This window comes from Guillardia theta (assembly GCF_000315625.1).
Source record: "Guillardia theta CCMP2712 unplaced genomic scaffold GUITHscaffold_28, whole genome shotgun sequence".
NCBI lineage: Eukaryota > Cryptophyceae > Pyrenomonadales > Geminigeraceae > Guillardia > Guillardia theta.
This window is the reverse complement of record NW_005434646.1, coordinates 335,626-354,215: the sequence shown is the minus strand read 5'-3', so window position 1 is coordinate 354,215 and position 18,590 is coordinate 335,626. Positions and strand designations below refer to the sequence as shown.

General features: G+C 52.6%; 7 protein-coding genes across 7 annotated transcripts; 3 read left to right on the top strand and 4 right to left on the bottom strand.

Moving 5' to 3' along the window:
- Positions 1-3: 3 nt before the first annotated feature.
- On the bottom strand, positions 4-387 carry GUITHDRAFT_107265 (hypothetical protein; the record flags this gene model as incomplete). Its single annotated transcript, XM_005833834.1, has 1 exon — positions 4-387. One exon carries the CDS (start codon positions 385-387, stop codon positions 4-6), a length of 384 nt encoding a protein of 127 aa, XP_005833891.1.
- A 5,754-nt stretch (positions 388-6,141) lies between these two features.
- GUITHDRAFT_137895 (hypothetical protein) lies at positions 6,142-7,236 on the top strand (the record flags this gene model as incomplete). The annotated part of the gene is made up of 1 exon (XM_005833833.1): positions 6,142-7,236. One exon carries the CDS (start codon positions 6,142-6,144, stop codon positions 7,234-7,236), a length of 1,095 nt encoding a protein of 364 aa, XP_005833890.1.
- Positions 7,237-7,262: 26 nt separating this feature from the next.
- Positions 7,263-8,812, bottom strand: GUITHDRAFT_107262 (hypothetical protein; the record flags this gene model as incomplete). Its single annotated transcript, XM_005833832.1, has 5 exons — positions 7,263-7,371; positions 7,417-7,475; positions 7,523-7,694; positions 7,745-7,815; positions 7,862-8,812. The coding sequence occupies 5 exons, from the start codon at positions 8,810-8,812 to the stop codon at positions 7,263-7,265; spliced, it is 1,362 nt and encodes a 453-aa protein (XP_005833889.1).
- A 1,639-nt stretch (positions 8,813-10,451) lies between these two features.
- Positions 10,452-11,009, top strand: GUITHDRAFT_58419 (hypothetical protein; the record flags this gene model as incomplete). The annotated part of the gene is made up of 1 exon (XM_005833831.1): positions 10,452-11,009. A coding segment is annotated over one exon (558 nt), but the record flags the coding sequence as incomplete, so codon positions are not given.
- A 756-nt stretch (positions 11,010-11,765) lies between these two features.
- On the bottom strand, positions 11,766-13,552 carry GUITHDRAFT_107260 (hypothetical protein; the record flags this gene model as incomplete). The annotated part of the gene is made up of 3 exons (XM_005833830.1): positions 11,766-11,891; positions 11,937-13,079; positions 13,529-13,552. The coding sequence occupies 3 exons, from the start codon at positions 13,550-13,552 to the stop codon at positions 11,766-11,768; spliced, it is 1,293 nt and encodes a 430-aa protein (XP_005833887.1).
- A 612-nt stretch (positions 13,553-14,164) lies between these two features.
- On the bottom strand, positions 14,165-15,390 carry GUITHDRAFT_137891 (hypothetical protein; the record flags this gene model as incomplete). Its single annotated transcript, XM_005833829.1, has 3 exons — positions 14,165-14,455; positions 14,515-14,814; positions 14,881-15,390. The coding sequence occupies 3 exons, from the start codon at positions 15,388-15,390 to the stop codon at positions 14,165-14,167; spliced, it is 1,101 nt and encodes a 366-aa protein (XP_005833886.1).
- An 847-nt stretch (positions 15,391-16,237) lies between these two features.
- On the top strand, positions 16,238-17,921 carry GUITHDRAFT_162842 (hypothetical protein; the record flags this gene model as incomplete). Its single annotated transcript, XM_005833828.1, has 1 exon — positions 16,238-17,921. Exon 1 carries the CDS (start codon positions 16,527-16,529, stop codon positions 17,919-17,921), a length of 1,395 nt encoding a protein of 464 aa, XP_005833885.1. The 5' UTR covers positions 16,238-16,526.
- Positions 17,922-18,590: the final 669 nt, after the last annotated feature.

Sequence of the window (18,590 nt, the reverse complement as noted above, 5' to 3'; positions counted from 1 at the left end):
AGGTCACAGCATTTCAATGCTCGCTACATCTGCCTGCTTACCCTCGGACCCCTTCTTCCATCCGTACTCCTCCATCGCCCCGCAATTCTTGATAGCGTCGATCTGAAAATCCTTGAGCCTTTCTGGCGGAACGATGAAAACTACTTTCACTTTCCAACCCTTGGTTGGGATGTTGAGCTTCTTGAGAGCTTTTGCGAAGGGAGAGAGCTTAAATGAGTGCGACGATAAAACTGTCACCTGCACAAGCTCGACCAACTTCGCACGCACATTCACAATAATAGCATCATAGCCTGGTTGAAACACGTTGATTGGCCTCAAGCATGCTCTCTCTTGAGGAAGACTCTCCATGACTTCGTTCGCATCGAAGGGTAACACTGGGCATTCCATCCAAACCTGATTCACACGTGACACGCATGGTCACCCCTTGCTTCACCTTCTTGAAAAATCAAAGCTCGAAAAGGTAGCTCCTTATGCTGGGAATGCTTGAACGTGCAGTCAAGTGATTTACAGCATCCAACGAGGAGTCACCAACGATACCCTGGAACAGATGTTCTAGGTTTCGACACGATGCAAGAGCCCGATCCAGCCTCTGCTTCACCACCGCTGCCGTCTTTTCGAACATGTACCGACATGAGCCGCCAGCCAGGTAATGCTTCGACATAATCTGCTCTTCTTTTGCTCCATCTTTCATACATTCAGGAGCGTTGAAGCGATCTTTGCAAGATCGTCTGACAACAACAACCTTACCCCTGAGTTGCATAAACTTTGCAATGGTTACCCAACACATCGAATACAGAATCCCCCAAATACCATGGTTGGAGTCTGGGAAATATTCTCGTGATGTCGGAAGGTCACACTACACTGAAGGAAATATAAATTGCATTTGCGAAACCGTTGGGGAAGCCGGGAGCAAGACGAACTGAATGTGCTCCCGCTGATCGATTATGTTTCATCTAGACCGTGGCTTCCTGTGCCACCGTATCTCCGGAGGCTCAGTGGAAGGTAGGGCCCCAGGGTATCTGCCGGGCGGCCCACGGGCGGTTGAAGGTCTTGCCCATCGCTGGAGGTGACCCTTTCAGTCTACGTATGTCGTTGCCATGCAATTGACACCCTGCCTGACATCAGCCGGATGCTGGTGTAACAACACTGACGAGAAGTTACTGGGATGAGTTACTACTAGACTAGAAGTTGACCTAGAAATTGACCTAGAAATTGACCTAGAAATTGACCTAGAAGTTGACCTAGAAGTTGACCTAGAAGTTGACCTAGAAGTTGACCTAGCGTCCAGGGAAACGGAAAAGGGACCCACCCCATCACAGAATACAATGTGCAGAGAATTAAGGGGGTGGGGGTGATTACCGAGGAGAAAGAACCCCACGTGAAAAAAAAACAGCGGCCGAGCACAGGCAAAAGGGGGTGGGGGGTCATGGATCTTCATAAATTAATAAGGGTAGCCGGGTATAAAATAAAGCCGATGTCAGGGTGGTTCCCACCCTTCACTATGTGGTCAGATTGGTGGGGTAGGGTACTTTTGCAGCAGAAAGAGTAGGTAAATTGAGGCAATGGACCGGGTGCCCTCCGAGATGAAGAAAGATGACCGGGTAGGGTCATATCTTCTTCGGGTAGGGTCCATTTTTCCAGGGTGAAGAGCAAACGGGGTAGTACGATAAGGGGGGTGGGGTAGGTGGGGTGCAGAGGGGGGGGGTGTATTTATTCTCGTGCGAGGCAGCCGACGAGTGACTTGCGGCCATGGCGCATAAGAGCAACCCATGGAAGAAGTCCACCGCTAAGGTATGAGAGAGGAAAGGAGATGATGAGAATGTGTTGATATGGTGTCGTTTCTTTCTCCTCTATTGAATTTTTATTTTTATTGCTTTTGTTACTGAGAAAGATGTATTCTGAGCTCCACACTCGTTGCAGTGGCTATTGAATGGATCTTGAATTTTTTGCAAGAGTTTGTTCTTTTTTGTCTTGGCTTTCCTATCAATGTCTTTGATAGTTTATCCGGATACGCTTGATAATGTTTGATTTCTGTTTACGTCTTGTTCCTCTTTGATTCATACCAGCAACTTGATGCGTCTATTGCCTGACTACTTGCAACGTGAAACGTTTCTTTTCGATGTTTGTGCTGCATATGTGAACCTCGCACTTTTGATCAATAATTTTCTTATTCTGCGTGGAATAGATGCGGTGGAAGTGGAAGAAGAAGAGGCAAAGGCGTCTTCAGCGCAAGCGTAGGAAGATGAGGGCAAGGTCCAAGTAAACGAGCAGGATCCTATCGTTTCTGATGACTGTTGAACATCTGAGTACCACTTGAAATGCAATTCTGATGCTTGCTGGCTGCCGCTGGTAGGCTCTCATAGTTGTCACTTCCAGCGATAGACAGGCGTTGTAAGTTTTGTCATTTCTGTAAAGCGATCCATAGAGGATTATATATATGCCTCCACCCCGCTCGCACAAATAGAGAGCTAAGTTATCTACTCTCCTCTTCTCGTACCAATCGCTTCAAAGCAGAACTTGAACATCAAGAGATACTTTATTTCAAATACTCAAAATGGCAAAACGTACATTTACAAGAAACGTTCGCCCTCGTTTTAACTTATTCCGTTTGTCTTGAGCTGTGTCGCAAGTTAAAAAATCATAGACCCTTGTTCTCTTACCTTGTGCTTCAACTGCAAGATAATCGAAGCATCTTCCGCATTTTGAAGTTTGGCCTGCGCCAAGTGAGAAGGTGCGAGAGAAAAGCTCTGGCGTCACCTGAATCAAGGCTGCTTCCAACTCTTCAAGCTTGTGCTCCTACAGAGAGTCAGGTTAACATGTGCAAACACAAAGGCGTTACTGTGTTGGTCTCCGCTTTATTGTGGAAGTCCTGTAGCAAACCGGTCAGTGAAATCGAGCACAGCATCAGCTGATTACATCAATTTCGCGATTGAGCGACGAAACTTTGATGTGAAGCAATTTGTTCTCATTCAAAGCCTGTCATCATCTGTCAATCGAATCCAATCAGAAATCTATTGTTACCTTCTCAAGCTTGCCGTTCAATTCTGTGACTTGCGCCTCGAGTTGCTTGATACGGTCCTCTGGCGTAACGTTGTTGGCATGGAAGAAGGAAGGAGCAGCTGCAGTAGGTGTCGACGCTTGGGGGGAGTCCATACTGGGACTGTGCAAACTTGATCCCGAAGAGTTCTGTCCGGACAAGACTGCAACCTGCCGGCGAGACCTGCCTGATGGAGCAGGTGCTACGGGAAGTCCAAGGTTCACTGCAGAGAGGGAAACGGCATTCTTTGCGTTCTCAGCTTCAATCTCTTCTTTGGATCTTATCTTGAAGTTGAGCTTGGGCTTTTCCTTCTCCTCTTCTCCCCAGTCATCAGTGACATCTGAGATAACATCCTTCTCCGTAGGCGTCTCTACTGCTTGAGACTGCGTTCCAGAGACGCCATTGCCGAAAAACGGATCTCCAGCAACCTGGACATCCGGGATGGAGCTGGGAATAGTCGGTACTGGACGAGATGGAGGGAAATCAAAAGAGGCCGAAGGCTCTTCCCCGCTCTGACCAGGGAAATCCAAACCGGAAACAGAAGAAGTCTGCACATCCGAAAACCCAGGTGGTGAGGAAGAGTCAAACACACCACCTGATCCTACCCCGCCCTCCTGTCCAGTGCTCTCCCCGAAGCCTCCCATCAGCCCGTCAAACCCTCCTGTGCTCGGCTCCTCGGACCCTGGAGCTGCCGCTGTCGTGGATGTGTCCCCGAAGCCCCCTACCTCCTCAAACCCTCCGGCTCCTCCGGCTCCCACGCCCTCCTGTCCAGTGCTCTCCCCGAAGCCTCCCATCAGCCCGTCAAACCCTCCTGTGCTCGGCTCCTCGGACCCTGGAGCTGCCGCTGTCGTGGATGTGTCCCCGAAGCCCCCTACCTCCTCAAACCCTCCGGCTCCTCCGGCTCCCACGCCCTCCTGTCCAGTGCTCTCCCCGAAGCCTCCCATCAGCCCGTCAAACCCTCCTGTGCTCGGCTCCTCGGACCCTGGAGCTGCCGCTGTCGTGGATGTGTCCCCGAAGCCCCCTACCTCCTCAAACCCTCCGGCTCCTCCGGCTCCCACGCCCTCCTGTCCAGTGCTCTCCCCGAAGCCTCCCATCAGCCCGTCAAACCCTCCTGTGCTCGGCTCCTCGGACCCTGGAGCTGCCGCTGTCGTGGATGTGTCCCCGAAGCCCCCTACCTCCTCAAACCCTCCGGCTCCTCCGGCTCCCACGCCCTCCTGTCCAGTGCTCTCCCCGAAGCCTCCCATCAGCCCGTCAAACCCTCCTGTGCTCGGCTCCTCGGACCCTGGAGCTGCGGATGTTGTGGATTCATTGCCGATATCGTCAGTTATCGAGTCCTCAAATTCGTTGGAGGAGGAGAACTCTTTTACGGCATCACTTGAAGATGTTTTGTCCAACTGCAGACATTATGTCAATTCAGGGCATAGAAATACAACTTTCCTCACTTCATGGCCATTTATGTGCCCATTGCTGGAATCATTTCCAGCCTCGAACGTTACCCACTCTGAATTGGATTTCTCAACAGGGCTGTCGTGGTTTATACCCTCGGGTGAAGATTGGTCCATCCTCCGTGTGTCTTCACTATCTTCGGATCCCTTTGTGAGAGCTATAAGTCAGCAAATAGGTTACTTTCAAGATAAATGCTCAACTTCACAACCATTGGCAATTATTTCTAGATCAAAAGAAATTAACAAAGATCAATACAATTGTTGAATGGAGGTGGCCAGCAAGGTTTCGGCGGATTCAGAATGAGACAACTACATATGGGACTGAAACATGGGAAATACACATCCAAACAAAGAAGAGTAGTTCATGCATATCACACCCACATGCTATATACAGGTGATTGTGGAAGCTGATGGTTGTGATAGTAGTGTTGGTGATTGTGGTGATTGATGCTTTAGTTTTTCTAGTTGAAGCTGATTCGGGTTTCACGGATCTAGGAAGGAAAGCTGAAAGGATATGATAGCGGTGATTGCAGTGCAAGATGAGAACGCACAGTGACAACGAAATTTGAGGGGGAAGGAGGGGGAGGGGGAGGGGGAGGGTAGAGGGGAGGGTAGGGGGAAGGGCGCCTAGAAGCTACATAGGCAAAGGAAATGTCCAGCATGCCTGCGCCGGGGGAAGAACAATTGAGGAAAAAGTTAAAAACTATTTTAGATGATATTTATATCATATTATATTATTATATATAATACTGTACATTTCGATTACTCATTCAAGAATTTGAGCTATCGCTTGACGGGGAGGGTCGAATTAACAGGCAGAATTCTAGTGCTTACGGCCTCAATTTTGTAAATACCTTTTGTTGTACTTGAGGCATAGCGTACCGAGAATTATTAAAATACTTTAAAGTTTGTATTGAAAACAAAGTTTTATGCTGAAATTATTAAATGTTTTTTATTTGTTGATGGCAACAGGTGGGACAACCTGCTCGATTCTTGAACAAAGGGTGGGTATTTCACTAATTGCTGGAATCATGAATAGGAGGGTAGGGTATGTACCCCACCCACCAAATTGAGAAGGGTCGTAGACATCCAGCTAACCCAATCCCCAGGCAAGAGGGGGTAACAAAATTAGTTTAGGTGGGTGGGTACCCTTATATTTCATAGGGGAGTGTTTGTGATTGATAGGGGTGGGTCCACGACATACCCCACTTACGATATAGCGAGGTGGTCCTTTGAGGCGGCCAGGCCAAGTTTCGTGAGTTGTAACGGCTGCAATGAAATCTCCCCCGGTTACGATTATGTTGCTCCAGTTACGCTCGGTCAAGGGAAGTCAACTCAGATCGTCAACGGATCAGATGCGGCAGCCCCGCCCATGCAAGGAGGAGGCAGGCAAGCACTGGGGGCTCGTGCATGTCGATGGTCCGATCGCGATTGTGCAGCATCGCAATGCCGGAACTCAATGAAGGTCCTGACTGAGTCCTTGACTCGCCCTGTGAGCTCTTGAGGTGCATAGCCCGGGCCTGCAGAGCGAGCGGCAGCGAACCAGCTGGCCGCCTGACCGGGGAACTCCGACGCCACCGGCATCCTCGTTCAACTGCCAGCGGTTGAACACCAAGTGGAAGATAAGTGTTGTACCGTAGTCAGTCCTTGTCGGAGAGCATGAGCTACAGGACGCCGCTAACGACTCCGACGACGAGGCAGGTAAAACAAACGGGGTCAGCAAGGGATCACTCGAGCGATCCAAAGAGCGAAGGCCCTTCCATCGAGACGACAGGGACTTCCGGCACTGCCAGGAACGCTAGGGATGTCCTCAAAGGGAAGAGCTCTTCTAGCCGCCTCCTGGAGATCTATCAGTCCCCAAAGAGGATTATGCACTTGCTAGATCCACACTCCGGAGAGTCCTGGATGCTCAAGTTCCACAAGTCGCTGCATGCCTCAACCTGCAATCGAGCCATGAAGTTGATCCAATCACTTTGCCATCTGATCGCCAAGGCAACTGACCTGGTGTGCTGGATCGATCAGAAGTACATCAATGGGAGCGGATACGACAACGTGCCTGCCGTCACTTTGATGTTTCTGAGTGACGCATACGTGCTCTCTAACAAGTGCAGGTGTGAGTTCTCATACGCCGTGAATGCGGGTCACTGGATCATCCCTGTCCTGTTGGAAGAGAACGAGATGGTAAAGGATGGACAGATAGCATGCTCGACTGGTTGGAGCGGTCAAGGATCGGGTGACCCTGCCTGGTGGAGGCATGCGCAGGTGCTGTGCGAGGCCGAGGATGGGAAGCACACGGTGACGGCATGGCACCATCTGCAAGCCTTCTCCCCTCCGATAGACATGAGGGAGGTGGAGTCTCGTGGAGTCAGCGATGAGGACCTGGGGACGAGGGTGGTGGAGAGGCTCGTGTCTCACTTCTGCCGTGAAGAAGCGTTTCCTCGCGAGAAGCTCATCAGCACTGCGTTGATCCAGCAGGGGTCAGCGCGGATCTTCGGTCAGAACCTCGACGACCACAAGATGCGGGTGATTCGCAACGTCGTGCAGTCACCTTTGCATGCCGAATCTCGCCCGAGGAGCGGTGCGGACCTCTTCAAGATGAGGCGGCATATGCTGCTGTCGAAGCAGTTCTGGAGCTTCAAGAGGAGTGTCAGGGGAGACAGCTTCTCGAAGAAGTTAGAGTCAGACAAAGATTCTGGAGACAGGAAGGAGAGGCTCAGGTCAATCTTGGTTAAAAGTATTCAAGATGCATCATAAACATAATCAATATGAAAGGGCGCAAGTTAGATTGCTCGTTTGACGACACGAAGGTAGTAGAGGCCTCCCAGACACGCTGCTGACAATGACAAGAACAACAAAGATTGCCATCCTCCTCCTCCTGACTTTCTTGCTCTGCACAAATTCGTCAGGAATGTACTCTTAATCTTCGTCGTTGACCGTGGCGCTTCGCTCTTGGTAAACAATGACTTGAGCCGATTCTCGCATTGCACTCGAAGCTGGAAGGCATCAAGTCATCGAATGCCCGGATGCCTCGACCAGTCACCTTCTGTTTGGTCACACTGTCGGCAAAGATCGCATCGACGTTGTCAAGGACCATGTGTTGTACGTCTTCTGCTGTCAGCTTAAAGGTTTGTATCGCTACCTCCCACTCCTTGCTGAGGAGGGTGTGGAGGAGGCACGCGTTGTCGCAGCAGAGGATAGCTGGATGATTGTGACTGGCACGAGCAAAGTGATTGACCAGAGGAGGGAGCGAAAGTATCGAAACCTTTTGAGGATCCCGAAGACGTTCTTCTTCCTGTCTACCTTGTAGTAGGCTTCATGGCACGTGATGCATACCTGTCATCAGCCTTTCAGTCCTTCTCAAGTATCATAGACACTCCACCTCCACTGGTGTCTTGGTGTTCAGGACCTTGTCGGTGATCTTCTTGCTCATGAACACAGCATGTCCCAGCCTGTCAGGTCGAAACTCGAGGATCTTCTCGTGCTCTTCCTCGTGTCCTTTGTTCTCTGCGAAATGTAAAGAGACTCTCATTCCCGCGTCTCTGGCCTGTTGGAACAGCGGACGGAGCTCGTCCCAGTTCCCCCGCAACGGGTTGCCGCCCATCTCAACACCCACCAGCACTCCTCCTCCCCGTTGCCCTCCGCCTTTGCTCTGAGACTCGTACGCATCGATTGCGATCGAAATCGTCTCTCTCGCGTCTTCCACGGACGCTCCCCGGTCGACGCTGACGAGGAGCCGTACGATGATGCCATGCTTCCCCTGCGCCAAGTTGATGGTTGAGATCACCTCCGACAAGAACGTCTTCCTGTCTGGCAGATGCTTCAGCCCCGTCCGAAGCTCCAGGTAGACGCATCCGTCTTCCGCGTACATCTCGATGGCCTCGTTGATGATCCTGCGGAGGACATGGAGGTCGTAGGCAGTGAGCTTGCGGATGTTGTCGAAGGCTTCGACCGTCTCCTTCCAAGTCTGCTCAAGAGAGTCTGTTGCTGCCAGCGACTCCAGCGTGAACTTCATCTTCGAGATGTCCAGCCCTTTGGCTCTCCCCAGCTCGTTCAACGTGCTCTCCTTGACTGTTCCCGAAAGATGGGCATGCAGCTCTATCTTGGGGATGTTATGGCACAGGCTGCACAGCTCGTCGTGGGAGAGGATGTCGACGAGGGGCCTGCGGGACGAGCTGATCGGCACCTTGCGAGGGAGCTTGACCTCATATTCGCTCGTCGGGTGAACTTCATGTTTGGGCTCCTGTCGAGTCTCAGCGACGAAGCTTGTCCGCGTCGGCTTCCAGCTCGTCCGTTTGCTGCTCTTCTGCTGCTCTTCTTTGTCATCTGCCATCTCCTCTTCCTGCTCCAAACCGTGAGAAATATGCAACACTCGTGAAGGAAGACGTTGACGCAAGAAATGGAAGCGGGCGAAGTGCTCACTCTCCCATTTCTTTCACTTTCTTCTAAGAATCTCTTGGTATTTGATCAATGCTCCATGTAAAGAATGTTGACAACCTTTCTCCTCCTCGCCTTCTCTCTGATCTACTTCTCTCGCCCTCGTTTCTCAAGCTCACCCCATCCTTGCTCTCCCCTCCTCCTCCTCCTCCTCCTCCTCCTCCCTCCCTCCCTCCCTCCCTCCCTCTCCTCGTCTTCGCTTCAAGTCTCTGCTTGCTTGCTCACGCCCGTCCCGCTTGCCACTAGCATGTTGTGCCACCGAAAGGTCTGCCGAATCTGCTGCCGGCCGAATCTTGCATGTGGGACTGAGGGGGGATGGGGTTTTTGAGTTCAGTCCGCATGCACATGCAGGGCAAACGAAGGCTAGAGGCGAGGAGATAAACGAGAGGAAGGGGAGAGAGGAAGGAGGAGAGAGAAAAGGGGGAGGGGAAGGATTGGAAAAGAGGAGGAGTCCGAAGCACTGGGAGATCTCGAACCTCGACGTCATCCCCTTGCGATCAACCGCCATGTCTGCTGGTCTCCTCCTCCTGCTGCCAGCATGTGTGCTATCTGCGCATGCTTCTTTCGACGCGTCTTCTCCATTTACAGCCCGGAGCCGCACAACGGACCCTGCAAGCAGCATGTCCTGCCGCCATGGCTCCCCGGTAGACCGTGCTGTGGAACCGCCTTCGCAGGGAAGTCTTCGGAGGGTTCAGCCGCATCAGATCCTGCTGAGACATCGCAACGGGTGCAGCTTGTCCTGGCTCAGCAGTCAGATCTCCGGGGTCAACGCGAAGCTGCATCCGGAGGACCAGACCTCTCCTCTCATGCAAATGGACGAGTTCGAGTCGGCGGGGACAAGTCAGGACTGCAAGGTAGTCTACAGCAAGGACGGCAGACGCCTTGTGCAGATGGTTCAGGACTCGGTGTTGGTGCATGATCCCTCGACGGGCCAGGTGGAGTATGACTGCAGGTCCGAGGACGGAGATGCGATCCAGGGAGTCGCGCTGTCCCCCAAGGGAGACTTCCTAGTGACCTTCACCAAGTGGTTCCAGGGGGCATCCAAGAGTAAGAGGTGGAGGGCGTACAACCGAGCGACGCAGGTCGAGCGGGTGATGGAGACGAGCGGGAACCTGGTCATCTGGCACATCCCAACCTGCAACATCATGGTGGACTGCGACTCAGAGGATCTCTTCGATCCTGACCACTGGCCCTCTATCCAATGGACGGCAGACGACGAGATTTGCTGCCGTCGGACCATCAGGGGCATCGAGGTGTACAATTGGAATGCTGTACAGCTCCGGCAGATCCCGTCGGGGGTCAAAGTGGAGCCTCACATGGTCATCAAGATGAAGGAAGTGCGGCAGCTGATGCTTGCGAGCGCGTTTGGGACGGCCGTCACAGATGGGAGGTCGAGGAGGGCGGTGAACATCGCGGTGTTTCATGCTGAGAAGGGGAGGGAGGAGGTGTTTATCTACAGCCTGACGGAAGATTTCGAGGTCGATGCCCCGTCAATGACCATTGACTTGCTCGGGACTGAGGATGTTTCGTTCAAGTGGTCCTACGACGGTCAGTGTCTGCTCATTCTTTGCTCGACGACTGTGGACAAGACGAACAACAACTACTACGGGACTACGACCCTCAAGTACGTCAATATGGACCTGATGACTTCTGCTGACGTCCAGCTCGACCGTGACGGGCCCATCCATGACTTGGCCTGGTCGCCATGCACTCGCGAGTTCATTGTGGTCTACGGCATGATGCCGGCGAAAGCTTGTCTGTTCAACAACAAGGGGCAGGCGATCTTCTCCTTCGGCACCGGCCCCTTCAACTCTATCACTTGGTCTCCTCACGGCAGATTCTTGTGCATCGGCGGCTTCGGCAACTTGGCCGGGCACATGCAGTTCTGGGACAAGATGCAAAGGCAGAAGATCGGGCAGGCGACGGCTCGTTGCTCAATCTACAGGAGCTTCTCGCCATGCTCGCGCTACTTCATGACGGCGGTCACGTTCCCTGGTTTGAGGATAGACAACGAAGTCTGCCTGTGGAAATATGACGGCACGCTCCTCTACCAGCTCAAGGACTTTCACGAGCTCTACCAGGCCGAGTGGCGACCCTACGATGCCCGCGGGTTTGGCGATCGATCGATCAGCCCGGACGTGGTGCAGAAGCTCAAGACAGCACAAGCTGCTGATGCCGTCAAGTTCCCGCAGGTGGTGGACGGACGGGACATCAAGCAGTCCTTCCAGCCCTTCCGGCGAGCCAGTTTTGGGCTCCATGACACACCTGATGCCAAGAAAGAGGAGGCGGGAGTCGTCGAGGGCACACAAGGTACCGCTCTCTTGCTCCCTCTCCCGCTCTCTTCTTCCCTCTCCTTACTCTTCCCTCCCCTCCTCTCCCTCACAACCTCGCTATCGAGACTTGACTCGCTCCCAGTCAACCTCAAACCTCGAGGGGGCAGGTATGCCTCGATCGACGAGGTGCAGGAGCAGGAGGACCTTCCGTTTGGCAGCGCTCCTGTGCTGTCTAAGAGCCAGATGAAGAGGCTGAAGCGTAAAGGTGAGGCAGGACCACTCCTTCACTAGTCCCCGATTTGCTCCCTTGTTTTTCTCCTTCGAGACTTGACTTGACAGCAGGCAAGTTGCCCCGTGATTGAGAGACGCAGGCAAGGTGGTCCCTTTGGAAACATGGAGGAGGGCAGAGGGATCAGAATGACTGAGGGAGGGAGGAAGATGTAGTTTTCTTTTCTGAAATATTGATCTTGTAATAGTCACAATGACAGTCTAAGAACCATCCTCGTCCTTAGCGTTGCCAGCGGTGCAGCAGACTCGTCAAACTGACTGAGCGATCTGAACCAAAATGGCAACACCTTACTGCTGCTTGCACTCTTCCCCGTTCTTGCCTTTGCCCCTTCCTCCTCCTCTGCCACCTCCACGGTGACCTCCATGACCGCGATGAGGAGCCTCGTCCTCGTCCTCTTCATCCTCCTCCTCCTCCTGCGGCAACGTTCAGCATGATCACAACTGCTACAACCTCCTTACCTCGTCAAAGTATTCCTCCTCATCGTCATAATCGTCGTCGTCGTCGTCGTCGTCCTCGGCCTCCCCAGTGAACCACTTGATGGCGTGAGGGATGACGCGCTCCTGGAACGCGATGCCCATCTCGTAGTCAGACTCGAGCTCCATGCGTCGGCTCTCCAGCTCATCATCGTCCAGAGGATCGTCTTCGGGGTCAGGGATGTGGGGGGGGCTGAAGAAGTTGAAGAAGCTCTCGCAAGGCTCCGTCTTGGTGACTGTGCGGGTTCCCTTGCCGTTCTTGCTTCGCTGCTTCTTCTTCTTGATCTTGACGGTGACATTCTTGCCGCTTTCCCATGCGATCTCAGTTCCCTCAACCTTCTCAAGGATCGAGTCGTCCGACGAGTCGGCAAGGAAGTAGGTCTTTGTAAGGACTTCGTTGGTGAAAAACTCGTTCTTGTGGAAGTAGAACTTGAGGCAAAAACCGATTCCTACTTCCTCAGGCAGAGTCTCCGCGGTGATATCAGAGAGGAACTTGAGAATCACTTCGTCCTTTTCGGTGATGTTGCTTCCGATGATTCCACAGTTCTTCATAGCCCCCAACCAGAAATCAGGAATTCCAGTGCCATCCGCCTTCTCAGCATTCTCAGGCTTGGCACGGCCTGTGATGATATCTGCTCTCTTGGCGAACAGAGGCTTCTCCTTCTGCTCATACTTCCTCTCGAGCTCACGAAGTTCCTTCCTGAATTCAGACTGCAACGAGCAAACCTCCTCGTCAAGTTTGTTCAAAGCCGCGACGCATTCCTGTACTGGTTCCGGGAGGCTGGCGATAAATTCCTCCACTCCACGATCATCATCTTCCTCCTCCTCGTCGTCGTCCTCCTCGTCCTCATCATCGTCCTCGTCGTCATCGTCCCCGCCTTTCCCCTTCTTACCCGGCGCAAAGTTAAACGTGAAGTTTCCCTGCCCCCCTTCTGCCGGTTGCGTTGGGAAGGTAAAGACTGATTTCCCCTCCGAAGAGGAGAAAGGCGACTGTCCCTTGGGAGCTGGAGCGAAGGTGAAGGGAGCAGCAGGAGACTGGTTCTTCAGGTCCATGTTGGACATTGCCCCCGAGACCTCCTCGTCCTCTTCACTGTCTTGCTCCTCTTTCTTCTTGGCATGCTTAGCATCCTGCAACGGAGTTGATGTGAGCAAGGGCAGCAGTTGATCTTGCACATCTCGACAAGAAGTGGGATGCTTCACGAAGCCAACCTCCCTGCACTTAACTCTCCATCCAGCTCTTCCCCCCTCCTTCCAATTCAAACCCCCTTCTGACGTTCGTGCGCCTCTTTCATCATTGTGTGGCTACTTCGACCGATCAATCACACTCTCATCATCAGCTACAGTCAATCACTTCTTGCCGTGCTGTTCTCTCCCGGCTCCCTCCTCCTGCTCTTTGGATTTTTCCAGCAGCCCTGACAACGCCTCCTTCATATCCGTTCCTCCTTCTATCATCGCCTTCTGTCAATCCTGCTAACAATCACTCCTTCTCTCGCTCTGCATCTTCTGCTCTCTTTCTATCATGTCGCTCTTCAGAATCTTCTCTGCTCATCTCGCGTCCTCCTCCCCCCCTCCCATACCTTGTGGCCCTTCTTGTTGCCCATGCTGAGAGCAGCTAGCGGTCGAAATTCGTAAACGAGGGGTGATTTTGTCATTGATTGGACAGCATACCCGTACCTATCTATGAGATATAACGGGTACTATGGATAAATTGAGGTTAGGGAATACCCCCACCGGAAGGCGCTCTTCTCGCACGTGAAAATTGGCGGGAGACCGAGGCAAGGGGAGTGCCGGCGCCTACAACCATATAAAACTGATTTAGTTTTTTAAAATTGAATGGTAGTGAAGGTACACCGATTTCTAACATATGTAATGTTCCAAAGGTACAAATATTACTGAGGTGGGCTTGAAAATTGTACAATAAATTCATCTTTCGTACCAGCCTGGCTATGTCTTTAGAATTAAAGCGTACCACACACTGCCTCAATCAGTCGTACTAAAGCCATGGGAGCCAGCTACGTTGCCAACTGAGTTGCATCATGACTCATTGAAGTGGCAGCAGCTAGACTCTAGTATAGACAAGTGAAGGTCGGATGCGATGCCATGATGGATGGTTGGTTTACTCAGTACAGGCTGTCAGCTAAGGGGCTGAGTACCACTGAGTCAGGTCCGTTTGCTGGTCCGATCGGACTCGGAGGCGCGCTGCCGCCCGACCGTCATGCACACACTGGCCTGTTAAAGTTATCCTGAGAGCCCATCGTATGATCACGATGCTGCTGTTGACTCTGGCTCTCTGCTTCCTCGTCTTGCGAAGACCTGTTGGTATCTGGAGACCTTGCCGTCACCACCACCTCAACGAAGGAAGCATCTCCTCCTCCTCCGGGTTGGCTGACTTGCACAAGTTTGACATCTCCTGGCTGAGCCTCCAATCGGAGACTAGCACGTTGTTTTCGGAATAGTCTTGTGTGTTTCAGGCTGAGAAGGTATAGGATGTAGTTGGCTTTCAGCTGCAGAGGTCAAGTGAGATTGAATTGTCTCAAAACAAAACAAGGCAAATGCTCAGAACCTGAAGCACAATCAGCAGGATGCTTGCTACTGGGATGTAAATCTCGAGAAACAACTCCCAGTCGAAGTTGCCTCTGACGCTCTTAATCATCTTTGGAGGATGCAGCACTTCACGGTAGTACATCGCCCAGGTGAGGCAGAAAGCATACATCTTGGTAAGGCAAGAGGAGACGGCAGCAAAGCGAAGCACGCTGTTGACATGCCGGGACTCGCTCAGGCGATACATGATGAGTGCGATGAACGTTGGCTGCTCTGTCACTGCAGAGAAGAGGAGGCTCGTTGCCAAATAAGCAATGATAGTCTGACATGACACAGCACGTCAGAGATCGCAGTCACGCAGAACAAGTGTGCATAGAAAGTGCATTACCACGTTCAGGGTGTAGTATAAGGCGTTCCAGAGGATTGCACCGACAAGGATGGTCATGACATGATGTGAGAGTAGAATCCAGTCGATCCTTTCTTTGTAGATGATCTCAAACACGTACAAGTGAATGACCATACTGCCCATGGTCGCCGCGGCTTTGAGCTGCTCTATCGTTGCGTTCTGCTTTCCAACCAAAGATATGTCGAGACTGTGTGGCATGACGCTGATACAGTACAAAAACGCTGGCGACGTGACGAGGACTTCCAGAAAATAGACGCATATGTTCTTCTTGGTTTTAGAGTCCAAAGGCGCATACTTGGAACATGCTCTGGTCAACACCGCGTCCAGGATCTTGGCTCCTACCCAGCATCCGACAAGCAATACGCATGTGGAAGAAGACATGATGTAGAAGTCCCATGGTGCTTGTGAGCCTAGGCATGCGACGTAGTTGCTCATGGCAGCAGCTCCTTGCAGGGGATCGAGAGATGCTTGTGTAGACGAGAGATCAGCCATCCTTCATCCAGGTTGCTGAGAAGATGGTCAGAGATGTGGAGGCGCTAAGATGATGAAGGAGTGAGGAGGTGCTAAGACGGCGAAGTAGTGAGGGGGGGAATGGCTCGCGCTAGAGTCGGGGAGGAGCAAAATGCTCACGGAGTACCGTAGGGGTAACCATGAAGACAGTCTACTAGTAATGAGTACGGTACCGGTGCTGCGAGGGGACGTAACGTATAGGCAGCTCAGTGAACTTGACCGGCGTATCTCCAACTCAAGATCGGACTGATCTTTCGTTTCGCACGGTCCCAGTCACTACTGATGACTCAGCCAAGTTGCGAGGCCGACTCCCAGAGGCCCACATTCAGGAGAGTCGAGCGGCACAGGTCATACGGCGAGCCTGCCCGGTGCCCCGGCCCTCGGCGCCCGGCCGAGTCGGCCGCGTGACTCTAAGGTGACTCGGTTACTCAGTGAGCTAACTTGACTAGCCTACAAGTAGTATTGAACGAGCCCGACTCTCAGTCACGGTCCGATCACCCGTCCGTCTTTGTCCTCGTACTGATTTTTAACTTAACTTTGAGTAAACGTCATGGAAAACGGCGAGGCCGAGGCGCCAGAATTAAAATATTTTATTAATAGCCGTTTCTTTATTAAAAGTAGTAGATGTATTATAAGTCAGTACCAGTAAAGTGATTTTAAATCCATTTGTACGCTGACATTCTGTAGTTGACCTTCCCTACAGATGACGTACTCTTATAAATATTTTACTCCCCAGTGAGTAAAACTCTCTCAACGGCCATGGGCGAGCGCATGTGGACGGTAGCCGACACCGGCAGGGAGGAAGCGAGGAGGGCAGGAGAGGAGGAGGATACGAGGATAGAGTAAGAGAATCGAGAACGAGACCTGCTGATAGTTGAGTTGAGGTACCTGAGGTTTACACAGGGGCTCTAGCTATCCCTGCTGTCCTCAACTGACTTCTTGCAGCCCTAAGCGCATATCTCTATCCTGAGGAGTCTCGGAGGTTAAAAAAGGATCTACTACTTGGATTCTTGGTGCTGGATAGATTGAAAGGCAAGTGAGAGTGGATTCCGGCTTCAAAAACCACTTAGTTCTCTCACTTGGTCTTATCTTCTTGTGTTCCTTCGTTCTGGTTTGAGATGCCAACCACACTGCCGAGTTCGAGGGAGGCGGATGGAGTTTTGGAAGTGAGATTCGACGACTGGAAGGATGGAACTGATAAGAGGAAGAGGAAACCCAGGAAACGAGTCCATATTGTGAGGAACCCCTTTGTTTGCTCCAAGTGTTGGACTCGTTGGGCAGAAAAGGATCTCGAGGGAAACAAGAGCGTTCCACAGCTGCAGAAGCGAAACGACGGGACTTTTTATCACAAACCTTGCAAAACTCTGCTCATGCGATACTATGAGATCCCTGCTGCAGACTTGGCAAAGTTTGCCAAAGAGAAGCTTTTCACGGATCCCAAGTTTCTAAACTTTTTCCCCTCCATGGCAAACTTGATCCGGGAAGACATGCCTGCCACAGATCATCACAACACTCAATGCGAAGGATCTTGCTGTATGCATGACCAGGAGGATTCGATGGGCCCTGAGCCGAACGAGACGGCAGACGTTGAGTTCCACGTGAACGACTGCATCTTCTTCGGTTGGATCGAGCAGTCGCACAAGACTTGCGCGGCGGCTTCAGTGGCAGGAGCTCTCAATGCTGTGTTGAACCATCCTTCCTTCGAGGGAAGGCTCTCCCCAGCTGACGACAAGCTGCAAGTTTACGTGCAGGAGAAGGACGTGATCGAGTACTACTGCAAGTGGGCAAGGGAAGCCGGGAGGATCAGCTGCCATGCCGCCCTGAGAGGGTCTTGCGGGCTGATTCCCAGCACGAGGAAGATTGGAAACCCTAGATTGCTCAGAGCATGCCATGCGGTCAGCAAATCTTTGTGCGTCCAGACGAAGGAGGTCGAGGACACGGCCGGGGTCAAGTGCCCTCCGTTGCTCAAGAGGATGGGGAACGAGATCGTCAACTGCGAGGACGAGGACAGTGACGACGCGAGCGACGACTCGTCGGACAGCATGTCTCCTGTTGAGACCGCAAGGCTCTTGGGGAATTGGAACTGCAGGGAAGAAATCGTGGAGGGAGGGCGGTGCTCTCCCAACGATGACGAGGAGGTGGAGGTGAAGCAGTGGGAGATGGTCAAGGAGGAGCTGAACGCGGGTCACAGTTTGCTCATCCACTTCCGCAACCATTACTCCCTCATCTTCGCCACCCGCGAGTGGTTCTGTCATGCTAGTAGCTCGACTCGTCGTCAGGTGCTCACAGCGACGCAGAAGCAGCGGCCGCATGTTTGGTTCTGCTTCCGACAGCTGCGAGCGGACATCGTCTACTCCAAGGTGAACCAGCTCATCGTGATCCGGCCCAGCATTGAGAAGTGTCTGGAGACGAGGTTCAAGAGGAGCAGCAGAGCAGCAGAGGAGGCGAGGACGAACGTCAAGGATCCGGTGGGAGGGCAGCGGCTGAACCGTTTCAACTCTCTCATTTGTTAGTTCACATGAGTTGTTAGACGGATCAGAATGGGAAGAGCGTTGCACTTTTTAGTTCCTAGTTTGGCATTTCATGCTTTGAAAACGAAGAGATGTCAGGCAGAGTATGCTTCCCTCGCTACTGCGGCCTCCATAGCCTCCGCGTTCCTCTTCAAGTCTCTGAACCTGCTCGATACGGCGATGGCTCAGCACAAATCACGCTCCTCCCCTCCCCTCCCCTCTCCTCCCGCCCCCTCCCGTCTTGTCCCGTCCCCTCCCTCACCTCCCTGCGAGGATATGAATCTTCTCTATCCCCTGCTTCAAAGTCCCCACACTGCAGCGAGCATCGACGGCCTCGAGCACTTCGATCCACCCGCCCTTGTGCCTGCCGCTCTCTTAGCACCTCCTCTCCTCCTGCCAAAAGCTCACGGCATGATTCTCCCTTTGAGCTTCCCGCAGCAGTCGCCGACAGTCGCCTGAGACAGAAACTCAACAAAGAAGAGGAGGAAAGCGACGGCGAAGTGGAGATGTAGGAGAGCTGAGGTTGGAAGGAGGGAGAGGCGAGGAGAGGAGAGAGGAGAGGGAGGCAAAATGAGGGAGAAGTAAAGGAGGGAGGGAGGGGAGGGAGGGAGGGGAGGAAGGGGAGGGGAGGGGAGGGGAGGGGAGGGGAGGGGAGGGGAGGGGAGGGGAGGG